Source organism: Curcuma longa, chromosome 5 (assembly GCF_044706935.1).
Source record: "Curcuma longa cultivar G26 ecotype Majalengka, Jawa Barat chromosome 5, ITB_CL_G26_1.1, whole genome shotgun sequence".
NCBI lineage: Eukaryota > Viridiplantae > Streptophyta > Magnoliopsida > Zingiberales > Zingiberaceae > Curcuma > Curcuma longa.
In genome coordinates this window covers 4,205,293-4,230,542 of record NC_133865.1, presented here as the reverse complement: position 1 = coordinate 4,230,542, position 25,250 = coordinate 4,205,293, and the positions used below count along the sequence as shown (strand labels likewise).

Below are 25,250 nucleotides of genomic sequence, written 5' to 3'. Positions count from 1 at the left end.
TTAAAATTTAAATGGATGAAGTTAATTTATTAAAAATGAAAAATTAAAGATTGAGTTGAAGGGGAAATGGATTCGAATTAAATTCATCGGAACACAGATATTAAAATTATATAACTTTAAATTATAGTAGATTTGGATTTAATTATGATTAATTTATAACTAAACTAAATTTTAAATAGATTACGAAATAATGTTTTTTTAAGGAGTTAGGTATTCTCTATTCTTTCTTTTTCTCTCTCGCAGTTTTACCCCCAGCCGATCCTCATCGCAACCGCCACCTCTTCCTTCCGCCTCCACGCACGCGCCGACCTCTCTTCCTCCTCCTCCTCCTTCCTTTTTCTTCTTCTCCTCTTTATTTCCTCTTCTCCTCCCAACACCACCACCAGCACCAGCAACTTCTCCTCCCTGCACCAGTCGATCAGTTCCTCTTCCTCCCCTTCCAGCCCGCCTCTCCCAACCGCAGCGCTGCATCTTCTCCTTCCTCTTTTTCCAGCAAGCAACAGGAACACAGCAGTTCCTCATCTCCTTCTTCTCTTCTCTTCACAACAGCAACAACAACTAGTTGCTGCCCTCTTCCAGAAATAGCAAATCCAGCATCTTTCTTCCTCTTTTTCCAAGCAAACAATTTTCTTCAGCCAACGGCAACAGCTCCTGCCTCTTCTCCCAGCCAACAGCAGTAAATACTGTTGTTGCTGTTCATCGCCATCGCAGCAAGTGCTGCTATTCACCATCGCATTGTAAGGATTGATAAATATTTTTTTTTGATATTGAGAAATAATTGATTAATTCGGATTAATCATGATATTTGTTTAGGTTTGATTGACTAAGTATTTTGTATCAACCAAACAACTCCATTGTTTGTAGGTCGGGGAATGGTGCAAGGTAAATATTTTATTTCATTATATTTTGATATACGTTGGTGTGCCTAATTTAGAATATGAAAATAAAATTATTGTTCGATAGTAATAGGTGTTGTGTAGGAAATTGTGAATATATTGAGGTAGCAGGATAAAAAATTTAGTCTATCAGCTTTGAAGTTTTAGTAATTATTAGCATTTTGTATTACTAGCATTATTGGATAGATATCTAGAGTTATTTTCAAATTGGATTTGTAGATACAAGTTCAACTGGAGTATATTGATTTGGTGACACTCGGAGTTTTTGGCTATACTTAGAGGTGGGTAAAATCTATTCTTTGGCTTCTATAAATTTCTTTGTGGATCAATAAGTAGATAAATGGATTATATATCCTTGTGCATGAGTCATCATCAAATTTCTCAGTCCATGTTAAAAACTGGCCAGCCTTATCTGGGTGGTGCCTCAGAGCAGCTTTTTGGTAAGCTTTCTTTATGTCAGCTGAAGAGCTAGATAGTTCAAGCCCCCTGAATCATAGTCATGCACATGAAATTGAAAGAAACTTACAGGATCAGATCATCAGTGAGCAACTTAAAAATTTTAATATATCGAAATGGATGTAAAAAAGAGAATTTAAAAAGACTGATAATTAAGGGTCAGTTTCCAAAGAGATATGAGGGAAACATGCATTTTTTTTATTGAGATGCTCAAACTGTCCCAAGTTTGAACTATAATGCACTTTTCCATAATTTGATCTTGGAAGTCCAGTTTTGAATCTCCATCTTGTTCCCTGGCGCACTACAACAGGAGACAAGATGGAGTTTAAACCCACCTTGGTTTAATCTGAAAATTGAAAGGGCATATATATAGATAGAGAGAGAGAGAGAGAGATAGAGAGAGAAGAAAAAAAACAGAATATCCTATAACTAAATATCCCATGTGGACTATATGCATAAAATATAAGAAGTTTCATAGCCAGAAAAAAAAATGTAGACACGCTGGAAATAACATTTGAGAAGTTTAACTACATGCTTTGGTTTCATCCACAAATGAACTGAAAGTTGTATTGTGCTTGATGTCAATCTTCAACAGATATCTACAAAATATGTATTTGGTGATAATCTTCAAATGGCTTAACTTCTCTTGCAATAATACCGGAGAATTTTAAAGTTTGCAAATACAAAATGATAACTTCTGAAGGTTATCAAGTGAAAGAGATAGATAATGATTTCAGTATCTAATCTAGAGATGAGTAGTTAATATACGGATAATGATTATGAAATGTTTAATAATATCCTAGGAAAGAGACAAAGACTAATCTATCTTTTTGAAGTTGTATTCTATAGAGTGACAAACAAAAATAAGATTAGAGTTTCAGCATGAACTCCAGAAATGTAGATGTCAACCCTTTTTAAGAGATTGTAACACTCTCGTCTAACACAAGGAGTTGTAGGCTAATCAAGGGGTTTATAAACTTTATATGAGTAAACAACTCTTAAGCTTAATCATTTTGGGTTAGTGCCTCCATCCTTTCAAACCTGGTGGGATGTTATCATGTCCAATTATCGAACAAGTACTTGTATATTGATCTTGAGTAAGTGTTGCACATCCTTGATATTACATTTTACGTTCATGTTGTCTAAAACTAGTGAACATGCATTTGAGACACTGGATGTATCATTTTAGAATGGCAGGAAATTAAGTTAATAACAAAATGTATTTGCTATAAAAATTTATTTGAATCTAATGGATATCAGATTCTGAACAGTAATACCCAAGAATATTTAACCAGCTATAAGCTGGTCAAATCAAACACTTACAATATCACGTACAAATTGAGAGTTGCCTCCAAATCTTATATAAGAAACTAACCAACAATCCTCTTTTGTCTGCCTTTAGTCGACTGATCGAATAAATATAACCATTAAGCAACTAACAACTCTTTAAGCAGTTGATTCAAAATTTCTTCAATTGGAAATATTTCTAGTTAACTATTACTTGAACAGAAATATTTTGTTCTTTAAACCTTTGGTTTATTTGACACCTAAGTCAACTAAACTTCTGGTCGACTTTTTGAGTCGATTAAATTTAACCCTCTACTTGATTGAATTTACTTGGAGAGCCCTCTTTTTGACTTACCTCACCTAAGCCTGCATAAAATTCTAGGATTGTACATAGACAAACTACAACTTGGGACAAGCAATCCTCCGGTTGAAGAATTTACATAAGCCACTATGTAGTTTACCCCTACCTAACTAAACACATCATCCCAAAAACACAAACCCCAAGATTACATTTTACTCACATAATATCTCATGTTCTCATGGTTTTAGATCTTCAATGTTGTCGATACTCTATGCCTTACAGTTCACCTTGTTAAGCCTTTAATACCTTGTTTGCACCAAGCCCTCTAAGCTGACTTCACCTTGCTAGGCTTTCCCTTGGATGCACCTAACTCTCCAAGCTTGCTTTATGCCATCCTTTGCCTTGCCTTTGACTTCACCTCATTATGAGCTTCCAAGCCGTCAAACTAGTAGTCGCTCTATGTTGCTCATCCTAGAGCTCAACTCTTCAATCTCTAATATGCACTAAGCTTCTCGAACTTGCTCCATGCCATCCTTTGCCTTCCTTTCAAATTCACCTCATTACAAATCTTAGAACCATCGAGTCAAATGATCTCACAGTCACATCAAACTAATTCAACTACATCGAGTCAACGCGCTCCATGAGAGTCATGTGTACTTTGTCAAGCTTTTGCACACGTAATGTACAAACACAAAATAAACATAACATAAATCCTTTGTCAAGTACATCAAAATAATCTTTTGACCACTTGGGAGCATTATTACACCAACAAACCATGTATGGTTGCCTTATTGAAAATTAGATCCTATTCCTTGTTTATGCCTTAGTGCCCAACTTGACTTGTAGTAGCAAGATACGAGAAATTTTAGAATTAATTATAAATAATTTAAATTTAAGAGAGAATTAATGCATGCTTGAGTTAGTTATTATCTCTAATTAAATGTGGTTGGATTAATTAATTAAGATCTAAATTATTAATGAGTTTGGGTTCAAATTTAGATTTACTATTGAAGTCCAATTAACTCAGCTCAATAAGCCCAATTAATCAGTCCTAAATTAATGAATTTGAGTTGGGGTTGGGTTAAACCCGTTAACTGTTAAAAAAAACCTTAAGTCTTCTGCGGTTCACTCCGGTTCAAGCAGCACCGCCCACGCTGCAAAACCATGCTACTGTAGCTTCTCAAAATAAAAGTAATCGCACGTAGGGGTCCCTGTTATTCTCTCCCCTGCAACGCGCTGCCGTCGGCTGTCTCTGCTCGCGGAGAGGGCTTCCGGCGGGTCGCGGCTTGGCAGGCGCCGAGAAAGCTAACGGTGAGTCAAGGCGTGGCAGGCGCGGAGAAAGCTACCGGCGGGTCGCGGCGTGACGGGCGCGGAGAGAGAGCTTCCGGTGGGCGCGAAGAGGAATTCCGGCAGGTCGCGGCGTGACAAGCGCGGAGAGGGCTTCAGGCGGCGGGCGCGAAGAGGGCTTCCACCTGTTGTGGCCTACCTTCCACCGTGCGCGTCCTTCTGCCGATCGCGCACGGTTTCGGCCGATCGCCAGGTCGCGGTGAAGGCTGGTTTCAGCCGTGAGCTGGAATCGGATCTTGATCGGGGCAGAACTGGTTTTCTAGGGCAACAGAGGTAAGTCTTCTTTGATCCGATTAGGTTTGTTACGTGATAGATTTTGTGGATTTCTTCGGGATGATTCTGTTGGGATTCCTGCGTGATTAGGATTTGTTGTATGGCTGTTGTAAATTTGTAGAACAATCAGATTAATCGGTTGGATCTGTTCATGGTTTCTTGGGATGTCGAGATCTTGATTTGTTGTTAGGATGTTGTTGCTGTTGAGAATCGGTGGAGATTAGAGTTGTTCTGTTCGGTTGGATTTCTGTGAGATTGGGTTTCTGTTTCGGTTGGATCTTAATACCGGTGGATTAGGGTGAAATCAGTGAATAGACTAAGTGTAGATGGGTTCTAGTTGACATGAGATTTAAATGATTTGTTGGGTTAATTGGTTAATTTGGTTAAGTTGTGTTAATTGGTTGGGTTAGTTTGAGTTAAATCTGATTATAAGTTGATTGGTGGATTTTATGGGTTAGGTTGGTTTGGATCCGTTGGATCCTAATTGATTCTCAGCTTGAGATTGAGTTTTGTTGTTTTGTTTTTAGGATAACTTTAGATGCGGTTGAGTCTAGGTATGGAATTGATTAGGGGATTTATTATGTTATAAAATTAAATATAATATTGTATTTAGAGGGTGTTGTATTTTATAAATTGCAGGACCTTGACTTTTGGATCCTGTCACATACGGGGATTTTATTAGGGGTTCTTATTGCGACGTTCATTATATCAGGTGGGTACTGTTGGTGCCCTAGTTAGTTTTGATGTGATCAATCAGGTTAAGTTAGGTCCTGTGTTGTCTTAATCCAATTGCTAAGTGTGCAGGAACTTAGGTACGAAGGAAGTCGAGCGTAAGACGTAGCGGACGAGAAGGGTTGTGCGGGGAAGTGAGTCGACGGGCTCGGTGCAATCCGAGGGACGCGGAAGCTACGGAAGAGTATGCCAGTGGAGCGAGAAGGACGTGCGCGACGTCTGAGGGACGAGAAGCCGAGCGGAAGCACGCTCGAGGGGCAAAAGATTGGAGTCGGGTTCGGGTGTGCCTAACTCCGGTTGGCCAGAAATCATCCAACCGACGATTCTACAAAAAGTCAACAACAGTCAAACCAATGACTTTGACCAGAGGAAGACTTATACTTGGATCTTTTGGACGTGGCTTTTGAAGAGAGAGAGAAAAAAGATAATTAAGTTTTTATCTTTTATTATATAAAAGATAAATACTTAATTTTTATTAAGGATAATTTTCTTTATCTTTTATTAAAGGTCACGACCCGAGAGATAACCGTCCGAAAAATTTTGACAGTATCTCCCTAGTATCCCTGACAATTCCCTGAATACAAACATATAATAAGGCCCACACGACCTATCCATACTACAAAATATGGATTTATACAAGTACATGAAAGTAATGGTGACCCACACGACCACTAACACATCCTACACACAAGCATACTAATAGAAATAAAATCCTGCACAATGTATCGATAATAAACCCGATAAGTATGTAAAACATAGAACTCTGCAAGCGGAAACATAAACCCAATAAAATCCACATCAATGGATACAAGTCTAAAAGTACCACACATGAAAATCCAATAGCATCATCGATACGAAGTCAAAAATCTGAAACTGCGAAAAGTAAACCAACCACACAAATACACCGTATCACAACCACACACACAACATAGAAGTCCTCGTTGTGAGATGGCGTAGCTGGCAGATCCCTAGCCTCATCTGTAAGCTCCTACCTGATATTTGGGAAGACAGAAAAAATCCCAGGGTCCAAAGATATGAGTACAAATACTCAGTGGGTAATATAGAAAGAAAGTCCATGACGAAGTAAATAGGAAGCGTATAGATACATAACAAAGGTCAACAAGGTATCAATAAAATCTCTACAGTTAATAAACAGCTAAGATAGGTCTCATGTAATGTCATATGAGTGACATGTCACACAAAGTGCAAACAAACAGGAGTCAAACAAAGATACAATCAAGACACGGTATACGAATGGTCCATACATATATATCATGCACATGATGCAGCTGCCACACTCACTACAGCACTCAAGCAATCATCTGAGTCTGAGGGTGTCCGGCATCGGGGGATCAGTACTCCGCGCCCTACAATAAAGTAGTCCGGTGATCCAACTCGGGGGATCAGTGCTCCGCGCCCTACAATCAAGTAGTCCGGTGATCCAGAAGTAGCTATGACAAGCTACGTATCCTATGGCCGATATCTGTCCTCTAATACTCATCTCCGACGTACCAACCATGTACTCTCCGAGTACCACCCCTATCCGGTATCGAGGCAAATCATCGACTCGGCTGTGTACTGCCATATAGCCACCATCACTACGATGGAAATAGGGTATGATAACCACCTATATAGATATATCACTAAAAGTCATCTACCATCACGATAGACCCACAAGGGATTTACAATCATTTATCATGCATCATGATGAGATGCTCAAATCATAGTAATCAGCATCTACCATATTAATCAATAAGCGTAGGTATAAGTCATAATGATCTCAGGTATCATAAGAAAATAATCATACCAAAAATGATCACAGATGTTATATTAAGGATAGAAACAACAGTCAAGAATAATAATCCAAGATCAATAGACATAAAGTCAAGCATGATATGAACATGAATAACATCAACAGTATATAAATAACAGACAAGAATAGAATCAATGTATCAAACTACCAGAACTATCAAAGAATCATGCACTAGAAATGCAAAGGAACTGTATTGACCAAATATAGTAAATTACCCACCTGATGTATCGCAAGTCCACAATAGAACCCCCAGAAAAATATACTTCGAGTATAACAAGACCAATCAAGTCAAGGTCTTGCGAAAAAATAATAAATAATATTCTTAAATACCATGATATACAATAGAACTCTAATCAAATCTAAGGTTAGTTTAATTTTATCTAATCATCCTAACTAAAATTAATCAAACCTTAATCAGATTAATCCTAAATAAAAATCTAAATCAAACGAAACTCTAATCTAATAGCACCACCAAATCTAACATCAAGAACCTAACTCAATATATCAAAACCAATAAAGCAATAACCCATCTCATAGGAATCCTATGGAATAAACTCATACCAAACAACCAACATCAACTTACCTCCAATTAGATCCTTTGTGCCCTAGATCAACTTCGATTCTTCCTCTTCTTTTCTTCTTCTCTACAGATCCAACAACATCGGCCTGAACAGATCAAGAAACCGGCATTCTCAATCAAACAGTAATCAACAATCCGATTTCTGATCTCACATCAACTCACGATCTAATTGGATCAACAAGAAGGAACTCACCTCAGAAGAAGTCGGGCCCTAACAATCCCTTGCCCTAGCTCATTACAATCAAGCCGCTAGCCCTCAATCCCGTTGCTGCCGAGCAAAGCTTACAGAAATCCAAGAACCCTACGAATCCATCTCAAGTTTAGGAATCCACAGAACCCTAAGATCCAAGAATACATAAGGATCAAGGTACTTATCGATCGTTCCCTCAGCTCCTTGCTTCCATTGCTTCTCGCCTCCTCCACCGTCGCATGTACCAGCCAAATCGCACCTCCTCCGGCACGAATCGAGCCCAAGGTGGTAGAGCCTTGACCTCCGGTGGCTTTCTCGTCGCCGGCTCCGACTGATTTGCGCCGCCGGTTTGTGCGATCGGGACGAAGAGGAGAAGAACAGAGAAGGAACGCGATGGAGCAGGGGAAAGAATCGCGTGATTTGGAAGTGAGATCGCGTTCCTTCTCTGTTCTTCTCCTCTTCGTCCTGATCGCACAAACCGGCGGTGCAAATCAGTCGGATCCGGCGACGAGAAAGCCACCGGAGGTCAAGGCTCTACCACCTTGGGCTCGATTCGTGCCGGAGGAGGTGCGATTTGGCTGGTACATGCGACGGTGGAGGATGCGAGAAGCAATGGAAGCAAGGAGCTGAGGGAACGATCGGTAAGTACCTTGATCCTTATGTATTCTTGGATCTTAGGGTTCTGTGGATTCCTAAACTTGAGATGGATTCGTAGGGTTCTTGGATTTCTGTAAGCTTTGCTTGGCAGCAAGGGGATTGAGGGCTGGCAGCTTGATTGTAATGAGCTAGGGCAAGGGATTGTTAGGGCACGACTTCTTTTGAGGTGAGTTCCTTCTTGTTGATCCAATTAGATCGTGAGTTGATGTGAGATCAGAAATTGGATTGTTGATTACTGTTTGATTGAGAATGCCGGTTTCTTGATCTGTTCAGGCCGATGTTGTTGGATCTGTAGAGAAGAAGAAAAGAAGAGGAAGAATCGAAGTTGATCTAGGGCACAAAGGATCTGATTGGAGGTAAGTTGATGTTGGTTGTTTGGTATGAGTTTATTCCATAGGATTCCTATGAGATGGGTTATTGCTTTATTAGTTTTGATATATTGAGTTAGGTTCTTGATGTTAGATTTGGTGGTGCTATTAGATTAGAGTTTCGTTTGATTTAGATTTTTATTTAGGATTAATCTGATTAAGGTTTGATTAATTTTAGTTAGGTTGATTAGATAAAATTAAACTAACCTTAGATTTGATTAGAGTTCTATTGTATATCATGGTATTTAAAAATATTATTTATTATTTTTTCGTAGGACCTTGACTTGATTGGTCTTGTTATACTCGGAGTATATTTTTCTGGGGGTTCTATTGTGGATTTGCGATACATCAGGTGGGTAATTTACTATATTTGGTCAATACAGTTCCTTTGCATTTCTAGTGCATGATTCTTTGATAGTTCTGGTAGTTTGATACATTGATTCTATTCCTGTCTGTTATTTATATACTGTTGATGTTATTCATGTTCATATCATGCTTGACTTTATGTCTATTGATCTTGGATTATTATTCTTGACTGTTGTTTCTATCCTTAATATGACATCTGTGATTATTATTGGTATGATTCTTTTCTTATGATACCTGAGATCATTATGACTTATACCTACGCTTATTGATTAATATGGTAGATGCTGATTACTATGATTTGAGCATCTCATCATGATGCATGATAAATTATTGTAAATCCCTTGCGGGTCTATCGTGATGGTAGATGACTTTTAGTGATATATCTATATAGGTGGTTATCATACCCTATTTCCATCGTAGTGATGGTGGTTGTATGGCAGTACGCAGCCGAGTCGATGATTTTCCTTGATACCGGATAGGGGTGGTACTCGGAGAGTACATAGTTGGTACGTCGGAGATGAGTATTAGAGGACAGATATCGGCCATAGGATACGTAGCTTGTCATAGCTACTTCTGGATCACCGGACTACTTGATTGTAGGGCGCGGAGCACTGATCCCCCGATTTGGATCACCGGACTACTTTGTTGTAGGGCGTGGAGTACTGATCCCCCGATGCCGGACACCCTCAGACTCAGATGATTGCTTGAGTGCTGTAGTGAGTGTGGCAGCTGCATCATGTGCATGATATATATGTATGGACCATTCGTATACCGTGTCTTGATTGTATCTTTGTTTGACTCCTGTTTGTTTGCACTTTGTGTGACATGTCACTCATATGACATTACATGAGATCTATCTTAGTTGTTTATTAACTGTAGAGATTTTATTAATACCTTGTTGACTTTTGTTATGTATCTATACTCTTCCTATTTACTTCGTCATGGACTTTCTTTCTGTATTACCCACTGAGTATTTGTACTCATATCTTTGGACCCTGAGATTTTTCTGTCTTCCCAAATATCAGGTAGGAGCTTACAGATGAGGCTAGGGATCTGCCAGCTACGCCATCTCACAGCGAGGACTTCTATGTTGTGTGTGTGGTTGTGATACGGTGTATTTGTGTGGTTGGTTTACTTTTCGCAGTTTCAGATTTTTGACTTCGTATCGATGATGCTATTGGATTTTCATGTGTGGTACTTTTAGACTTGTATCCATTGATGTTGATTTTATTGGGTTTATGTTTCCGCTCGCAGAGTTCTGTGTTTTGCATATTTATCGAGTTTATTGTCGATACATTGTGCAGGATTTTATTTCTGTTAGTATGCTTGTGTATAGGATGTGTTAATGGCTGTGTGGGTCACAATTACTTTCATGTACTTGTATAAATTTATATTTTGTAGTATGGATAGGTCGTGTGGGCCTTATTATATGTTTGTATTCAGGGAATTGTCAGGGATATTGAGTAGGTACTGTCGAAATTTTTTGGACGATTATCTCCGGGTCGTGATAATTTAGTGGTATCAGAGCCACGATAGAAAAATCAATAGACTAATTTTTCTTTATCAATTTAGTGAAATTGATATTATATGCTTACGACAGAAAAAGAATTATTATACTCAAGGGTTAAATTGTTATATGAAAAATAATAAGGGTCAATTTAGGAAAATTCTCAGAAATTATGTACCTTTAAAATTTTTAATTAACCTGGTAGATAGAAACTTATTTTGAGTTTCTAAATCTTTTTTAAATTGATTTTTTTATTACATATGTACTTAGTTGACTAATTTTTTTTGTTATTTCTTATTATTTTAGAAAATTTAGTTTGATTGGTTTTTGCTAAAGAAAAATTGTGTTTCTATTTTTCCTTAATGCACAGAGATGTCATCTATCCACTGAAATTTTTTTAAAATTTTTTGAATTTTCATGATTTCTCATTCGAAATTCAAATTCTAAATCTTAAAAATAGATAAAAATTTTATTTTCTCAGATCCGATTTTTTCGGATTCAGATATAATCAGTAGACTTCAGTGAAATTTTATTCAAATTTTTGTAAAGTGTTTTTAAATTTTTAAATATTTATTCTTTAAAAATTTTTCTCTATTAGTATTTGATTTATTTTCGGACTTAGTGAATGATTTTAAAGTTGAAAATTTTTATACAAACTCAAATCTTTATTTTTCACTTATACAGAAATTTTAGATATTTCTAACGGATTTTTAATTTTCTATGAATTTTTTTATTAAAATCTATTTTTTTAATTTTAAATTTTGATAGAAAATTATTTTGACCAGATCTGATTTTTCCTGATCTACACATCATGTGTTGATTTTGTTTTAAAAAAATCTGTATTTTTAATGTAATTTCTAATTTTAAAAATTTATTCTTTAAAATTTTATTATTTGAATATTTTTCCTCACAGAAAATTTAATTAATTCTAAAAATTTTTGTACTGTTCCCAAACTTTTTATTCATTTTTCATAAAAATTTTCTAATTTTTATGATAGTGAAATTATTTTCTATAAATTTTTAAGTGAAAATTACATTTTAAATGAAAAATACTTAGCTAAGCCAATTTTGACAACCAAATTTTTTCTGGTCTGTTCTATATTTATTAGACACTTATACAAAAATTTCAATTTTTTTTATTTAAATCAGACTTGCACGCTTTTTTCTCCTTAATTTTAAATACTTCATTTTTTGCTGTGATCAAAAGGGGAGAGTAGGCTGAAGTTCATGGGGAAGTTATAGTTTTAACATGTAAATTTTTTTATGTTTAACTGTTTATTTAGTTTTGTTGCTTTTATTGATTTTTTGGTTAACCCTAATTGAACCTGGGTTGATGCACATCAAAAAGGAGGAGATTGTTGGTGCCCCGGTTAGTTTTGATGTGATCAACCAGGTTATGTTAGGTTCTGTGTTGTTCTAATCCCTTTGCTAAGTGTGTAGGAACTTAGGTACGGAGGAAGTTGAGCGTAAGACGTAGCGGACGAGATGGGTTGCGCGGGGAAGTGAGTCGACAGGCTCGGTGCAATCTGAGGGACAATCATCAATTACTTTTGTAATCTTCTTTCTAAGCCTCTGTACTTCAATTGCTTAAAGGAGTTTTGAGTGAGCACTAATTGCTTGGAAGCAATGATCCAATTGCAACCAAATTTTTTTTTAAGACGAGTGTTATTCTCTTGACCGTCTATTCACCCGCCCTAGCCGGTGCAATCCGATCCTACAAGTGGTATCAGAGCGAGTTCGCCGCAGAAGCACTAACTGCCAATTGCAGCACCGTCAACCAAAATGGTCGAACCCGTCATCTACCTGCCAAAATTCGAGGGGGAGTTCGTCGAATGGAAGCGTTGAATTCAAATTATTTAAAATAATGCAGTCTGATTTTGCAGCTCCCGTAGAAAAGGATTTAACTAAATGGAGCAAGGAGGAGCAATCTGATTTTGTGGTGAATGGAAAAACAGTTTACCATTTGCTTTCTGTACTCCCGGCACAAGAGGTCAACCGAATCAGTACATACGCATCTGTGAAAGAACTCTGGAAAAAATTCCTAGAGTTACACGAAGGGATTTCGGAGGCCAAACTCGCTAAAATGGACCTTCTACGGAACCAACTGACCAACCTCCGGATGGAAGAAGGTGAAACGATAGCGCATCTGCACTCGAAGATAAAAGGTTTAATAACTGAACTAACGAATCTCGGGGAAAAGATAAGTAATCGAGATTCGCTAAGGTACGCTTTAAACTCTTTTCCAAGAAATTCCGATTGGTCTTCCTTTGTCGGTTCATTTTTTATTGCTAAGGATCTCGAGACAACTACACTCGAGAATCTATTTTCCACATTTGAACTTCACGAATCCAGACTTGCAGGAAATAAAAAGGGGAACAATATAGCTTTGAACGTGAACACATCAGAACCCAAATCCATATCCGTGGATGACGAAGAAGGAAAAGCGTACTTGGTAAGGAAATTTAAAAAGTTTGTTAAAACTAACAAGTTTTCAAGAATGCAAACAAAAAGGTGATCTCTGAAAAGACGGACAGTCAAGTGCTACAATTGTGATGAAGGTCACATAAAAGACAACTGTCCTCAACTCAAGAAAAAGAAGGATTACCAACTTAAGAAGAAGAAAGCACTGAAAGCAACGTGGGATGACACGCCTTCCGACGATTCAGAACACGAAGAGTATGCTGGACTTGCTCTAATGGCAAGTCATCAAAAGGAGGACGACGAAGAAAGCACATCGGAGATGAGCATCGATCAAGGGGGAGAGTCATCCGATGAAAGTAGCAGTGACGATGAACCACTAAGCGATAGGTATGACGACATGGTAAGTGAGGTATGTAAACTATCTCCTGGCGAATTATTTTTTGCTATAAAATCTCTTTTTAATAATTTATGCAAAAATAGGAGAAAACTTTTGAATTTGAAAAAGCAATTATCTACATCATGTCCATTAAGCATGTTTGATAATTTAAAAAATAGAAATGAAAATTTAGAAAATTTAGTTGCGAAATTGGAAATTGATATTACATGCCTGCGACAGAAAAAGAATTATTATACTCAAGGGTTAAATTGGTATATGAAAAATCATAAGGGTCAACTTAGAAAAATTCCCAGAAATTATGTACCCCAAAATTTTTAATTAACCCGGTAGATAGGAACTTATTTTGGGTTCCTAAATCTTTTTTAAACTGATTTTTTTATTACATATGTACTTAGTTGACTAATTTTTTTATTTCTCATTATTTTAGAAAATTTAGTTTGATTAGTTTTTGCTAAAGAAAAATTATGTTTCTATTTTTCCTCAATGCACAGAGATGTCATCTATCCACTGGAAATTTTTCAAAATTTTTTGAATATTTTTTTAATTTTCATGATTTCTCATTTGAAATTCAAATTCTAAATCTTAAAAATAGATAAAAATTTTATTTTCTCAGATTCGATTTTTTTATTCAGATATAATCAGTAGACTTCAGTAAAATTTTATTCAAATTTTTTTTAAATGTTTTTAAATTTTTAAATATTTATTCTTCAAAAATTCTTCTCTATTAGTATTTGATTTATTTTCGGACTTAGCGAACGATTTTAAAGTTGAAAATTTTTGTACAAACTCAAATCTCTATTTTCCACTTATACAGAAATTTTAGATTTTTCTAACAGATTTTTGATTTTCTATGAATTTTTTATTAAAATCTAATTTTTTTAATTTTAAATTCTGATAGAAAATTATTTTGACCAGATCCGATTTTTCCTGATCTACACATCATGTGTTGATCTTTGTTTTAAAAAAATTTGTATTTTTTAATGTAATTTCTAATTTTAAAAATTCATTCTTTAAAATTTTATTATCTGAATATTTAATTTATTTTTCCTCACAGAAAATTCAATTAATTCTAAAATTTTTGTACTGTTCCCAAACTTTTTATTCAACTTTCACAAAATTTTTTGAATTTTTATGACAGTGAAATTATTTTCTATAAATTTTTAAGTGAAAATTACATTTTAAATGAAAAATACTTAGCTAAGCCATTTTTGACAACCAAATTTTTTATGGTCTGTTCTACATTTATTAGACACTTATACAAAAATTTCAAATTTTTTTTGTTTAAATTAGACTTGCACGTTTTTCCCCTTAATTTTAAATACCCTATTTTTGATGTGATCAAAGGGGGAGAGTAGGCTGAAGTTCAGGGGGAGGTTATAGTTTTGACATGCAAATTTTTTTTATGCTTAATTGTTTATTTAGTTTTGTTGCTTTTATTGGTTTTTGGTTAACCCTGACTGAACCTAGGTTGATGCATATCAAAAAGAAGGAGATTGTTGGTGCCCCGGTTAGTTTTGATGTGATCAACCAGGTTAATTTAGGTCCTGTGTTGTTCTAATCCCTTTGCTAAGTGTGCAGGAACTTAGGTACGGAGGAAGTCGAACGTAAGACGTAGCGGACGAGAAGAGTTATGGGGGGAAGTGAGCCAACGGGCTCGGTGTAATCCGAGGGACGCGGAAGCTACGGAAGAGTATGCCAGTGGAGCGAGAAGGACATGTGCGACGTCCGAGGGACGAGAAGCCGAGAGGAAGCACGCTCGAGGGGCAAAAGGTCGGAGTCGGGTTTGGGTGAGCCTAACTCCGGTTGGCCAGAAATCACCCAACCGACGATTCTACAAAAAGTCAACAAAAATCAAATCATTGACTTTGACTATTGACTTTTTGACCATTGATTTTGAATGTGACTTTTGAAGAGAGAGAAAAAAGAAAAGATAATTAAGTTTTTATCTTTTATCATATAAAAGATAAATACTTAATTTTTATTTTAATTCTCTTTATTTTTTATTAAAGATTAAATTTATCCTTATTTAATCAACGGCTACGATCAAAGTCTATCTCCGATGAACGATTAGGATCACATTAACGAATCAACGACCAAGAGAAAGTTCATCTACGATCAACGATCTAGATCTATTCTCTTGGACTATAAATAAAACTTAGAGTTTTAAAAATTAAATTATTAATCATTTTTGTAATTTTCTCTCTAAGTCTTTGTACTTCAACTGTAAAGGCTTCTCCGCTTAAAAGAGTTTTGAGTGAGCACTAACTGTCTTGGAAGCAACGATTCAATTACAAGAAGTTTTTTTAAGAGAGTGTTATTCTCTTGACCGTCTATTCACCCCCTAGCCGGTCTAACCCGATCCTACAGGTACTCCTGTAGTTGGTCAATACAGATCTTATTTGTAATGCATAACTTATTATCTGTTGTTAATCATCTTGTTATTCTTCTTCATAATTTATTATCTGTTGTTAATCATCTTGTTAATCTCCTTATCACACCCGTTGCTTGATACTTAACTGTTGACCGTTGATATGATCTAGTTGTCATCAATATAGTTTCATTATTTGTTATTAATCTGTGATGACTTTTTATAATTGATGTTCAGTATATCTTGGTAGATGTAGTAGTTACTTGTTGAACTGAGCATCATAGCATCATAACATGTTGTTGTTGGTTTTCACTAGACCATTATTGATAGTGGTATAGTGAGAGCATTATAACACTGTGTGGGTGCGATCAGGACTAGCTAGATAGCTTTATTGGGATACTGCCCCTCCCCTTTGCATGTAGTTGGTCTGTTGTTGGAGTGGGTGATTCCTGTCGTGCGTCCCAGTTCATTGTGTGGGTGTATGGGGATGTTGAGTGCAAATAGTGACCAGACAGCTAGATAGCTTCCCTGAGATATTTTTTCCTCTCCCCACTAACGTGTAGTGGTTTGTTGTTAAAGTGTGTGCAGTTGTCCTGTCGTGCACCCCAGTTCATTGTGTGGGTGTCTGGGGGTGGCGAGCTGACAATGACCATGCATGTTGCCTGTGATGTGTGTTGCATATATGCATATATTTGTCGGTAGTTATTTATTCCATATTTGTGTGTGATTGTTACACTTGTTTGATATATGATTGTTGCACTGTGTGACATTTGATGTATTGATTGAATTTGCATGATATCTGTTATCTGTTATTTAGTATTATTGACCTTGTTCATTAAGTATCCATTGGAGAGACTGTATATCTTGTTGATACCCATGTTTATATATATGTTGTGCACTTTCATCCTAGTATCCACTGAGTATTTTATATTCACCATTCAGACTCTGGGGTTTCCTTTCTTTCTTCCCAGGTAGCAGATAGGGCCTGGAAGCAGCCTCTTGCCAAAGGCAAGGTAAGGCTGCGTACAATGGATCCTTTCCCCCGGACCTCGCATGGCGGGAGCTTCGTGCACCGGGCTGTCCTTTTTTTTTTAGCAGATAGGGATATTGTGATGAATCTTGGAGTTTTGTCAGACTGCCTCAATCTCACAGTAGGAGGAGTTTGTTTTCCTTCATGTGTTGGTTTTTTGTTTTGGAATTTCTGTTATCGTGGATTTATAGAGTTTCTACTTGGTTTTGTTGTGGAGTTTACTTCTGAGAATTTTTATCTCGTGTGGATTGCATTTATACGTCGTTGGGTTGCAATTGTGGTTATACATTGATTGGTTTGATGTTGTGGTTAAATACTAATGGTTTCTTATGGTGGTTTGCTATATCATGCATGTGTTGGATGTGGTTTGTCGCCATGTAGGCCCTTATTTATGTAGTTTAGCATTTTTTTGATACATGTGTTGTATTAGTGAGTGACTGTGTGGGCCTATGATCAAATGTATTCAGAGAAGGTTGAATTGTTATAGGGGAGATGTTGTCGAAATTTTTCGGTCAATCGTCTCTCGGAACGTGGCAGTAGTCCTAATGGTTTTTGCCGATCGCGCACGGTTGCCGCCGATCGCCAGGTCGCGGTGAAGGCTGGTTTCGGCCGTGAGCTGGAATCGGATCTTGATCGGGGCAGAACTGATTTTCTAGGGCAATAGAGGTAAGTCTTCTTTGATCCGATTAGGTTTGTTACGTGATAGATTTTGTGGATTTCTTCGGGATGATTCTGTTGGGATTCCTGCGTGATTAGGATTTGTTGTATGACTGTTGTAAATTTGTAGAACTATCAGATTAATCGGTTGAATCTGTTCATGGTTTCTTGGGATGTCAAGATCTTGATTTGTTGTTAGGATGTTGTTGCTGTTGAGAATCGGTGGAGATTGGAGTTGTTCGGTTCGGTTGGATTTCTGTGAGATTGGGTTTCTGTTTGGGTTGGATCTTAATACCGGTGGATTAGGGTGAAATTAGTGAATAGACTAAGTGTAGATGGGTTCTAGTTGGCATGGGATTTAAATGATTAGTTGTGTTAATTGGTTAATTTAGTTAAGTTGTGTTAATTGGTTGGGTTAGTTTGAGTTAAATCCGATTATAAGTTGATTGGTGGATTTTATGGGTTAGGTTGGTTTGGATCTGTTGGATCCTAGTTGATTCTTAGCTTGAGATTAGGTTTTGTTGTTTTGTTTTTAAGATAACTTTAGACCCGGTTGAGGTTAGGTGTGGAATTGATTAGGGGATTTATTATGTTATAAAATTAAATATAATATTGTATTTAGAGGGTGTTGTATTTTATAAATTGTAGGACCTTGACTTGTGGATCCTGTTACATACGGGGATTTTATTGGGGGTTCTTATTGCGACGTTTGTCATATCAGGTGGGTACTCATGTACTTGGTCAATACAGATCTTATTCGTAATGCATGACTTATTATCTGTTGTTAATCATCTTGTTATTCTCCTTCATGATTTATTATCTGTTGTTAATTATCTTGCTAATCTCCTGATCACACTCGTTGCTTGATACCTAACTGTTGACCTTTGATATGATCTAGTTGTCATCAATACAGTTTCATTATTTGTTATTAATCTGTGATGATTTATTATAATTGATGTTGAGTATATTTTGGTAGATATAGTAGTTACTTGTTGAACTGAGCATCATAGCATCATAACATGTTGTTGTTGGCTCTCACTAGACCATTGTTGATAGTGGTACAGTGAGAGCATTATAGCAATGTGTGGGTGCGACCAGGACTAGCTAGATAGCTCTCCTGGGATACTGCCCCTCCCTCTCGTGTGTAGTTGGTCTGTTGTTGGAGCGGGTGATTCCTGTCGTGCGCCCTAGTTGATTGTGTGGGTGTTTGGGGATGTTAAGTGCAGACAGTGACTAGACAGCTAGATAGCTCTTTTGAGATATTTTTTTCGCTCTCCACTCACGTGTAGTGGTCTGTTGTTGGAGTGTGTGCAATTGTCCTGTCGTGCACCCCAATTCATTGTGTGGGTGTTTGGGGGTGGCGAGTCGACAGTGATCATGCATGTTGTCTGTGATGTGTGTTGCATATGTGCATACATTTGTTGGTAGTTATTTACTGCATATTTGTGTGTGATTGTTGTACTTATTTGACATATGATTGTTGCATTGTGTGACATTTCATGCATTGATTGAATTTGCATGATATCTATTATTTAGTATTATTGACCTTGTTCATTAAGTATCCATTGGAGAGACTGTATATCTTGTTGATACCCATGTTTATATATATGTTGTACACTTTCATCCTAGTATCCACTGAGTATTTTATATTCACCATCCAGATCCCTGGGATTTCCTTTCTTTCTCCCCAGGTAGCAGGTAGGGATGTTACTCTGAAGCTTGGAGTTCTGTCAAACTGCCCCCATCTCACAACAGGAGGAGTTTTGTAAAATACTGAAAATTTAGCCAATTAAAGCTCAAAGGAGCCAGCCCAAATAAGGCCCAATTAAATGGTTAATGGTTATTGGATTAAAGGATATGGCTTTAAAACCCGTTAACCCGAACCCATTAGGAATCCGATGTAACAACAGTAACCGCGATTTCATTTGTTCCCGATCTCGCGGCGCAGCCTCTATTTCTTCGCCGACGCCGAGTGAACTCGCTGCCTCAACGCCGGTGCCGAGGACGAAGGAGAGCAAGGCGAATCGCCGACGACCAGGGGTTCAACCGCTGAAGGCTTGGTCTCGTCGGGGCTGGGCTGGAAGCAGGTAAGTGGGGCAGGTGGCGACGGCGATCGACGCGAAGTGACGGAGAAGATCGGTAAGGGATGAGGTCTTATTGGTTTTCGTTGTACTATTTCGATTCCCTTGATCTGATTGAGATCCCGAATTGAGAATGAAATTGCAGATCCGTGGATTCTCTGTTTCGGCCACGAGTGAAGAAGAAGAGAAGAAGGAAGGGTTTGGAAGTGGCGGATCTAGGGCAAAAGGTTGATTCGAGGTGAGGTTCTATTATTGAATCTGGATCGGTTTCCTCTGCAGCTCGTTGATGCGATCCGATCCGGTAGGGGTTCGTTGGATTGCAGCAGCAAAGGAAGAGGAACCGGAAGCTTGTGTGAGTACAGATTAGAGGTGAGTTTTCTTTGTTGATTTAGTTGGATTATTAGTGATGTACAATGGATTTTATGGATTGAGTTGGATGGTTTGTTTAGTGATCTTGGATACGGTTTGATTGGTTTTGGGTGTTTTTCTCAGTTAGGATAGGTTGCCCTGTTTTGCTAGACTCGGTTGAGTAGCCTACTGTGGGATCTGGTTGTAACCAATGAGATTATGGCTTTCGTTGGTTTAAATGGGTTTTAGATGCTAGGTTTAATGTTGAAAGCTATTAGGGTATACTTGGTTGCAAATTTGGACAGGGACTAAATTAGTTGATTAGATTAATGGATTTAGGGTTTACCTTGTTATAAGTTGACATGAACCCAATTAGTTGATTAGTTTGGACCAGTTAAATGGTATTTGATCCTTAGCTTGAATTTAAACTAACTTGTATCAAGTTGATTTGATCAATTGATTTAGATTCGGTTGAAGATCGATTGGAATGAAATTAACTCATGTTGATTTAACATGAGTTAATTGGATGAGTTAGATTTAAGTAGGGTTTTACTTTGTTGCAAGATTTAAATATATAATTGTAATTAGTGAGTGTTGCTTGTTTAAATGGTAGGGCGTTGATCTGTTGATCTTGCTATATACGGAGTTCGTATTTGAGGGGTTTATTTGACGTGCGTTACATCAAGTGGGTACTCCTGTGCTTGGTCAACACAGGTCTTCTTTTTATAGTGCATGATTATCTTGTTATTAATTATCTGGTTATTATCGTGTTGCTATCCTATTGGCATTCGTTGCTGGATTCGTTGCTTGACACTTATTGTTGACTTTTGATATGATCTGATATCATCCTGTTGATACTCCTGTTACCTATGTGTGTTATCTAGTTGATATCTTTTGATACTTGTTGATTGATACATGCTAGCTGACCTTTGATATGATCTAATACTATTCTGTTGCTACTCTTGTAACCTAGTTGATACCTTGAGTTATTCGTTGCTTGATACCTGCTGGTTGACTGTTGATTGATCTATCCATTGATAGTACAGTCTCAATTTTGTATCATTGACTTATGATCACTTATCTTGGTTCATGTTGACCTATGTTATTTATCCAGTTGACACCTTGTGTTATTCGTTGTTTGACACATGTTGGTTGACCTTTGATTGATATCGTTGACTTATGATGACTCCTCTTGATTCATATTGATCATGCTGATTAGCTGTAACTATTATATGTTGAGATGATCCTCATAACATCTGCATGTTGTTTGTTGTTGATTGTTATATCTCACTGCCTGTGTGGGTGAGATCGTTATAGCACTGCCTGTGTGGGTGCTACGCACTGCCTGTGTGGGTGCGATCATTATCGCACTGCCTGTGTGGGTGCGAACATTATAGCACTGCTTGTGTGGGTGCGACTATTATTGCACTGCCTGTGTGGGTGTTACTATATATTTGTTGTATATTATACTGCATTGTTGTTTACAGTATCTTTGTGTGTGATTGTTGCACTTGTATGATATATGATTGTTGCATTGTATGCCATTACATGCATTGCATGATTTTACATGATTCCTATACCTGTTACACCGTATTAATCTTCCTTTGTTATCTCAGTTGATATATCATGTTCTATTACCATGATTCCTGTTACCTGTTGATTAGTATTTACCTTTCTTTATTTATCCACGGTAGAGGTTGTATACCTTCTGTATTTCGGTTGTTATTACTCCTGCTGATATTTACCTTTACATGCACTTCTTCCCTGTATTCACTGAGTATCTGATGCTCACTACCCAGACCCTGGGGTTTGCCTTGTTTTCTCCCTAGGTAGCAGATAGGTTTACTTGGAGCTTGGAGATCTGTCTGGTCGTATCCATCTCACAGCAGGAGTTTTTATGGGGTGACATTTACATATTTCTAGTTGTATTCGGATATGGATTTTATTCGTGGACATGGATTGTATTCATGGATTTTGGATTTATTCTGTTTCGTAGACTTGTGGATTTGTTATGTTTCCGCTGCGAAGATTTTATACATTGTACTTGTGTGGATTCGACGTTTTTACATTTTGATTTTAGTTGCATGTGTTAGATTAGTTGTTGTGGCCGTGTATGCCTTATATTTTATCTGTGATGTATCTGTGTTGTGTGTTGAAGGACGTGTAGTCCTTATTGTGGCCGTGTTGGCCTTTTATATATATGTATTCAGGGAAATTGTTATAGTTACAGGGGAGATGCTGTCGAAATTTTTTGGACGGTTAATTCTCGGGACGTGACAAGTTTGCTTTCCTTCATGTGTTCGGATTTTTGTTTTGGAATTTCTGTTATCGTGGATTTATGGAGTTTCTACTTGGTTTTGTTGTGGAGTTTACTTTTGAGAATTTTTATCTCGTGTGGATTGCGTTTATACGTCATTGGGTTGCAGTTGTGGTTATACGTTGATTGGTTTGATGTTGTGGTTAAACACAAATGGTTTCTTATGGTGGTTTGCTATATCATGCATGTGTTGGATATGGTTTGTGGTCGTGTGGGCCCTTATTTATGTAGTTTAGCATTTTTTTGATACATGTTGTATTAATGAGTGGCCGTGTGGGCTTATGATCAAATGTATTCAGGGAAGATTGAATTGTTACAGGAGAGATGTTGTCAAAATTTTTTGGTCAGCCATCTCTCGAGACGTGACAGTAGTCCTAATAGTTTTTAAATGAATGACAGTTGATTATTCTTATTAGAAATAACCTTTCATAAATCATTTCTAAGTCATATAGAGTTACTTATGCTCTCGATTTTTGAAAACCTATATAATACGTGGTGGATTAGCTGAATTTCTCTAACACAATCCTATAGCTCTTGGCAAAATTCTAATATGCCTATCTGGTTCAATGAGTTTACAACCACAAAAAATGAGCAAGGTATCGAGATCTCACTATATGTTGTGTTATGGCTTCAATTAATGGGGTGTTACTGTTGACATTGCTGCTGTAATTTTTTTCATTAATAATGCTAATATGATATCCAATGAAAATCTTTGCATCAGTCATAGAACTTCTACTATACAGTGGTCTTTAATTTCTTGTTCTTTATACACTGATCTTTAATTTCAAGAGATGATGCACTATTTCATCTAAATGCAACGCTTGTTAATATATCTGCAGTGTGGGCCATTTAAATACTTGCTCTACAAGGTTATTTTCAGCTATTATTATTTCTGTGGACTTTCTATTTTGTAATTAATTCCTTGCCTATAATATAATTATTGCCTTCAGAAGGGCCTATGGCTGAAGAGCATCTAGCAACATCAATAGGGGAGCTGACTCTTGAAAAAGTTGCCGTTTCATCCATTGGATTTGAAGAAAATGATCAAATCGGTATGCTTAAGTCTGAAAATTTCTAATTTAAATTGTCAGTTCCTTCCACCAGCCTATCAATCAGGAGAAGTATTTCCACTAAACTAATTGTACATTGACATTTCTTAAAACTCCCAGAATTACTACTTGGTCATGCTTCTGACATGAACCTAATTGATTAGTAGTCAGTACTACGCTTCGTGGGCTTTTTATACTCAATTTTAGTGATTTGTATAGAAACAAAACAAGTTGCTTCTGTCTCAAAATTAATTAGTTACAACTTAATAGTTGTTTCTAGAATTTTTTATGCTGGATCTTAGTGATTTGTATAACTACAAACCGACTTTATGAGGGGTAGACTTGTGTTTTGAAGATACAGATATTTGTTAGGTGTTCTACTATTCTTGAACCTTAAAGATCAAATATATTGTTTAACGATGAAACTATTTTCTGTCATTTCAGAGTATGTGTCTGATGACTGTTGGTTCGATGATGAGCCTCCTGTCGAGACTTCAGGTGCCGACTTAATCAGAGAGCAGAAGTGGCGCCATGACCATTTTTATACAGTATCCTTGTTAACTTTATTCTGTGTAACTCTTCTTGATGAACTTTTATTAAATTATTTAGAGATTTTAAGTTCTAATGCCAATAAATCCTTGACAAAAACTTATATGGGTTATCGAGATGGTATATCTGCTGGCAAAGAGGCTTCTGCCCAAGAAGGTTTCAACGTGGGCTTCAAGCAATCTGCACCTGATGGTTATAAATGGGGCAATGTTAGGGGCATTGCAAGGTGATAATTTTTCATACTCATTTAGCTTTTGATGCATTGTCGATTAATTATTATGAAGCAATCTCTTTTTCTCGAAGTTTCAAAAGGCATAGATTGACAGAATATGGTCTACCATGCAACGAACAATGTTTTTTTTTAATATTAAATTACTTCCAAAGTAGACATTCAATATTTATATTGATCATGTATAAGAAATTTAGAAATAGTCATACTAGATATATGATATCCACCAAGTAGTAGTACCTGGTTCCTCTAACATGGTTGTTGATTCATGGGCCCTTCAGATTCTGATGTGAATTGATTTGCTTTTATTTTAAAAAATGGGTTTGATATTATAGGATCATATTTTATATAAAAAATCATCATCATGTTAGTTATACACTTTTTTTCATCTTCTACCAGAAAAAAAAAAAATCTTTAACTGTTAGGATATTGTTTTCTTCCTGTCTATGTTGGCTTAGTTATCTTAATTTCTCATCTGGGTGTTTATTGCTAGGGATTACTATTAACTAACCTATTTGGACTCTTAGTTTTCCCCTTTATTTGCAGTGCATTTGCTAGTCTTCCAGACGATTCAAAGAAGAAATTGTTGAAGAAATTCGAAGATAAAGAAAAATTTCACAGTTTATACAAGTCAGTGCAAGCAATTTCCACCGACGATGCTCTGAAAATGTTTTATGTCCATCTCTTGCAGAATGATAAGCAATTCAAAGAACAACTGATAGGGAATCCTCAAGAATCATCATCGGCATCAGCAGGTAAAGAATCAAACTCTAATGAGTTAAACTCCCTTTGTGAGGTTCTTACATCACTCATTCATGAATCTTCAAGAATCAAGTCGAGTATTGTGGAAAAGAGTGGATTTGATAACAAGTAGCATTGTTTATGCAAATTCCTTTAATACTATAATTAGGTTACCATGATATTTGGAGTTTGAGTGAATACTTGATAAGTTAATTTGTGGGGATGATTGATTGTGCTTGTAAAACCAAATTGTGGTAATGGGAATAAAATTTTTTGATTGTGTTTGATTG

The 25,250-nt window shown here is 36.8% G+C and overlaps 1 protein-coding gene across 7 annotated transcripts; it reads left to right on the top strand.

Annotated features, from left to right (window-relative positions):
- Positions 1-280: 280 nt before the first annotated feature.
- LOC141830018 (uncharacterized) lies at positions 281-25,250 on the top strand. Of its 7 annotated transcripts, none has more exons than XM_074717495.1 (8): positions 19,376-19,785; positions 19,873-20,096; positions 20,689-20,760; positions 21,905-21,977; positions 23,343-23,444; positions 23,886-23,989; positions 24,095-24,216; positions 24,766-25,250. In XM_074717495.1, exons 5-8 carry the CDS (start codon positions 23,351-23,353, stop codon positions 25,091-25,093), a joined length of 648 nt encoding a protein of 215 aa, XP_074573596.1. In that variant the 5' UTR covers positions 19,376-19,785; positions 19,873-20,096; positions 20,689-20,760; positions 21,905-21,977; positions 23,343-23,350; the 3' UTR covers positions 25,094-25,250. The 7 variants fall into 7 exon arrangements, with proteins under 7 accessions (XP_074573591.1, XP_074573592.1, XP_074573596.1 ...); XM_074717494.1 differs by lacking the exon at positions 21,905-21,977 and having other exon boundaries at positions 19,377-19,785; positions 19,873-19,965; positions 20,033-20,096; XM_074717493.1 differs by lacking the exon at positions 21,905-21,977 and having other exon boundaries at positions 20,689-20,789.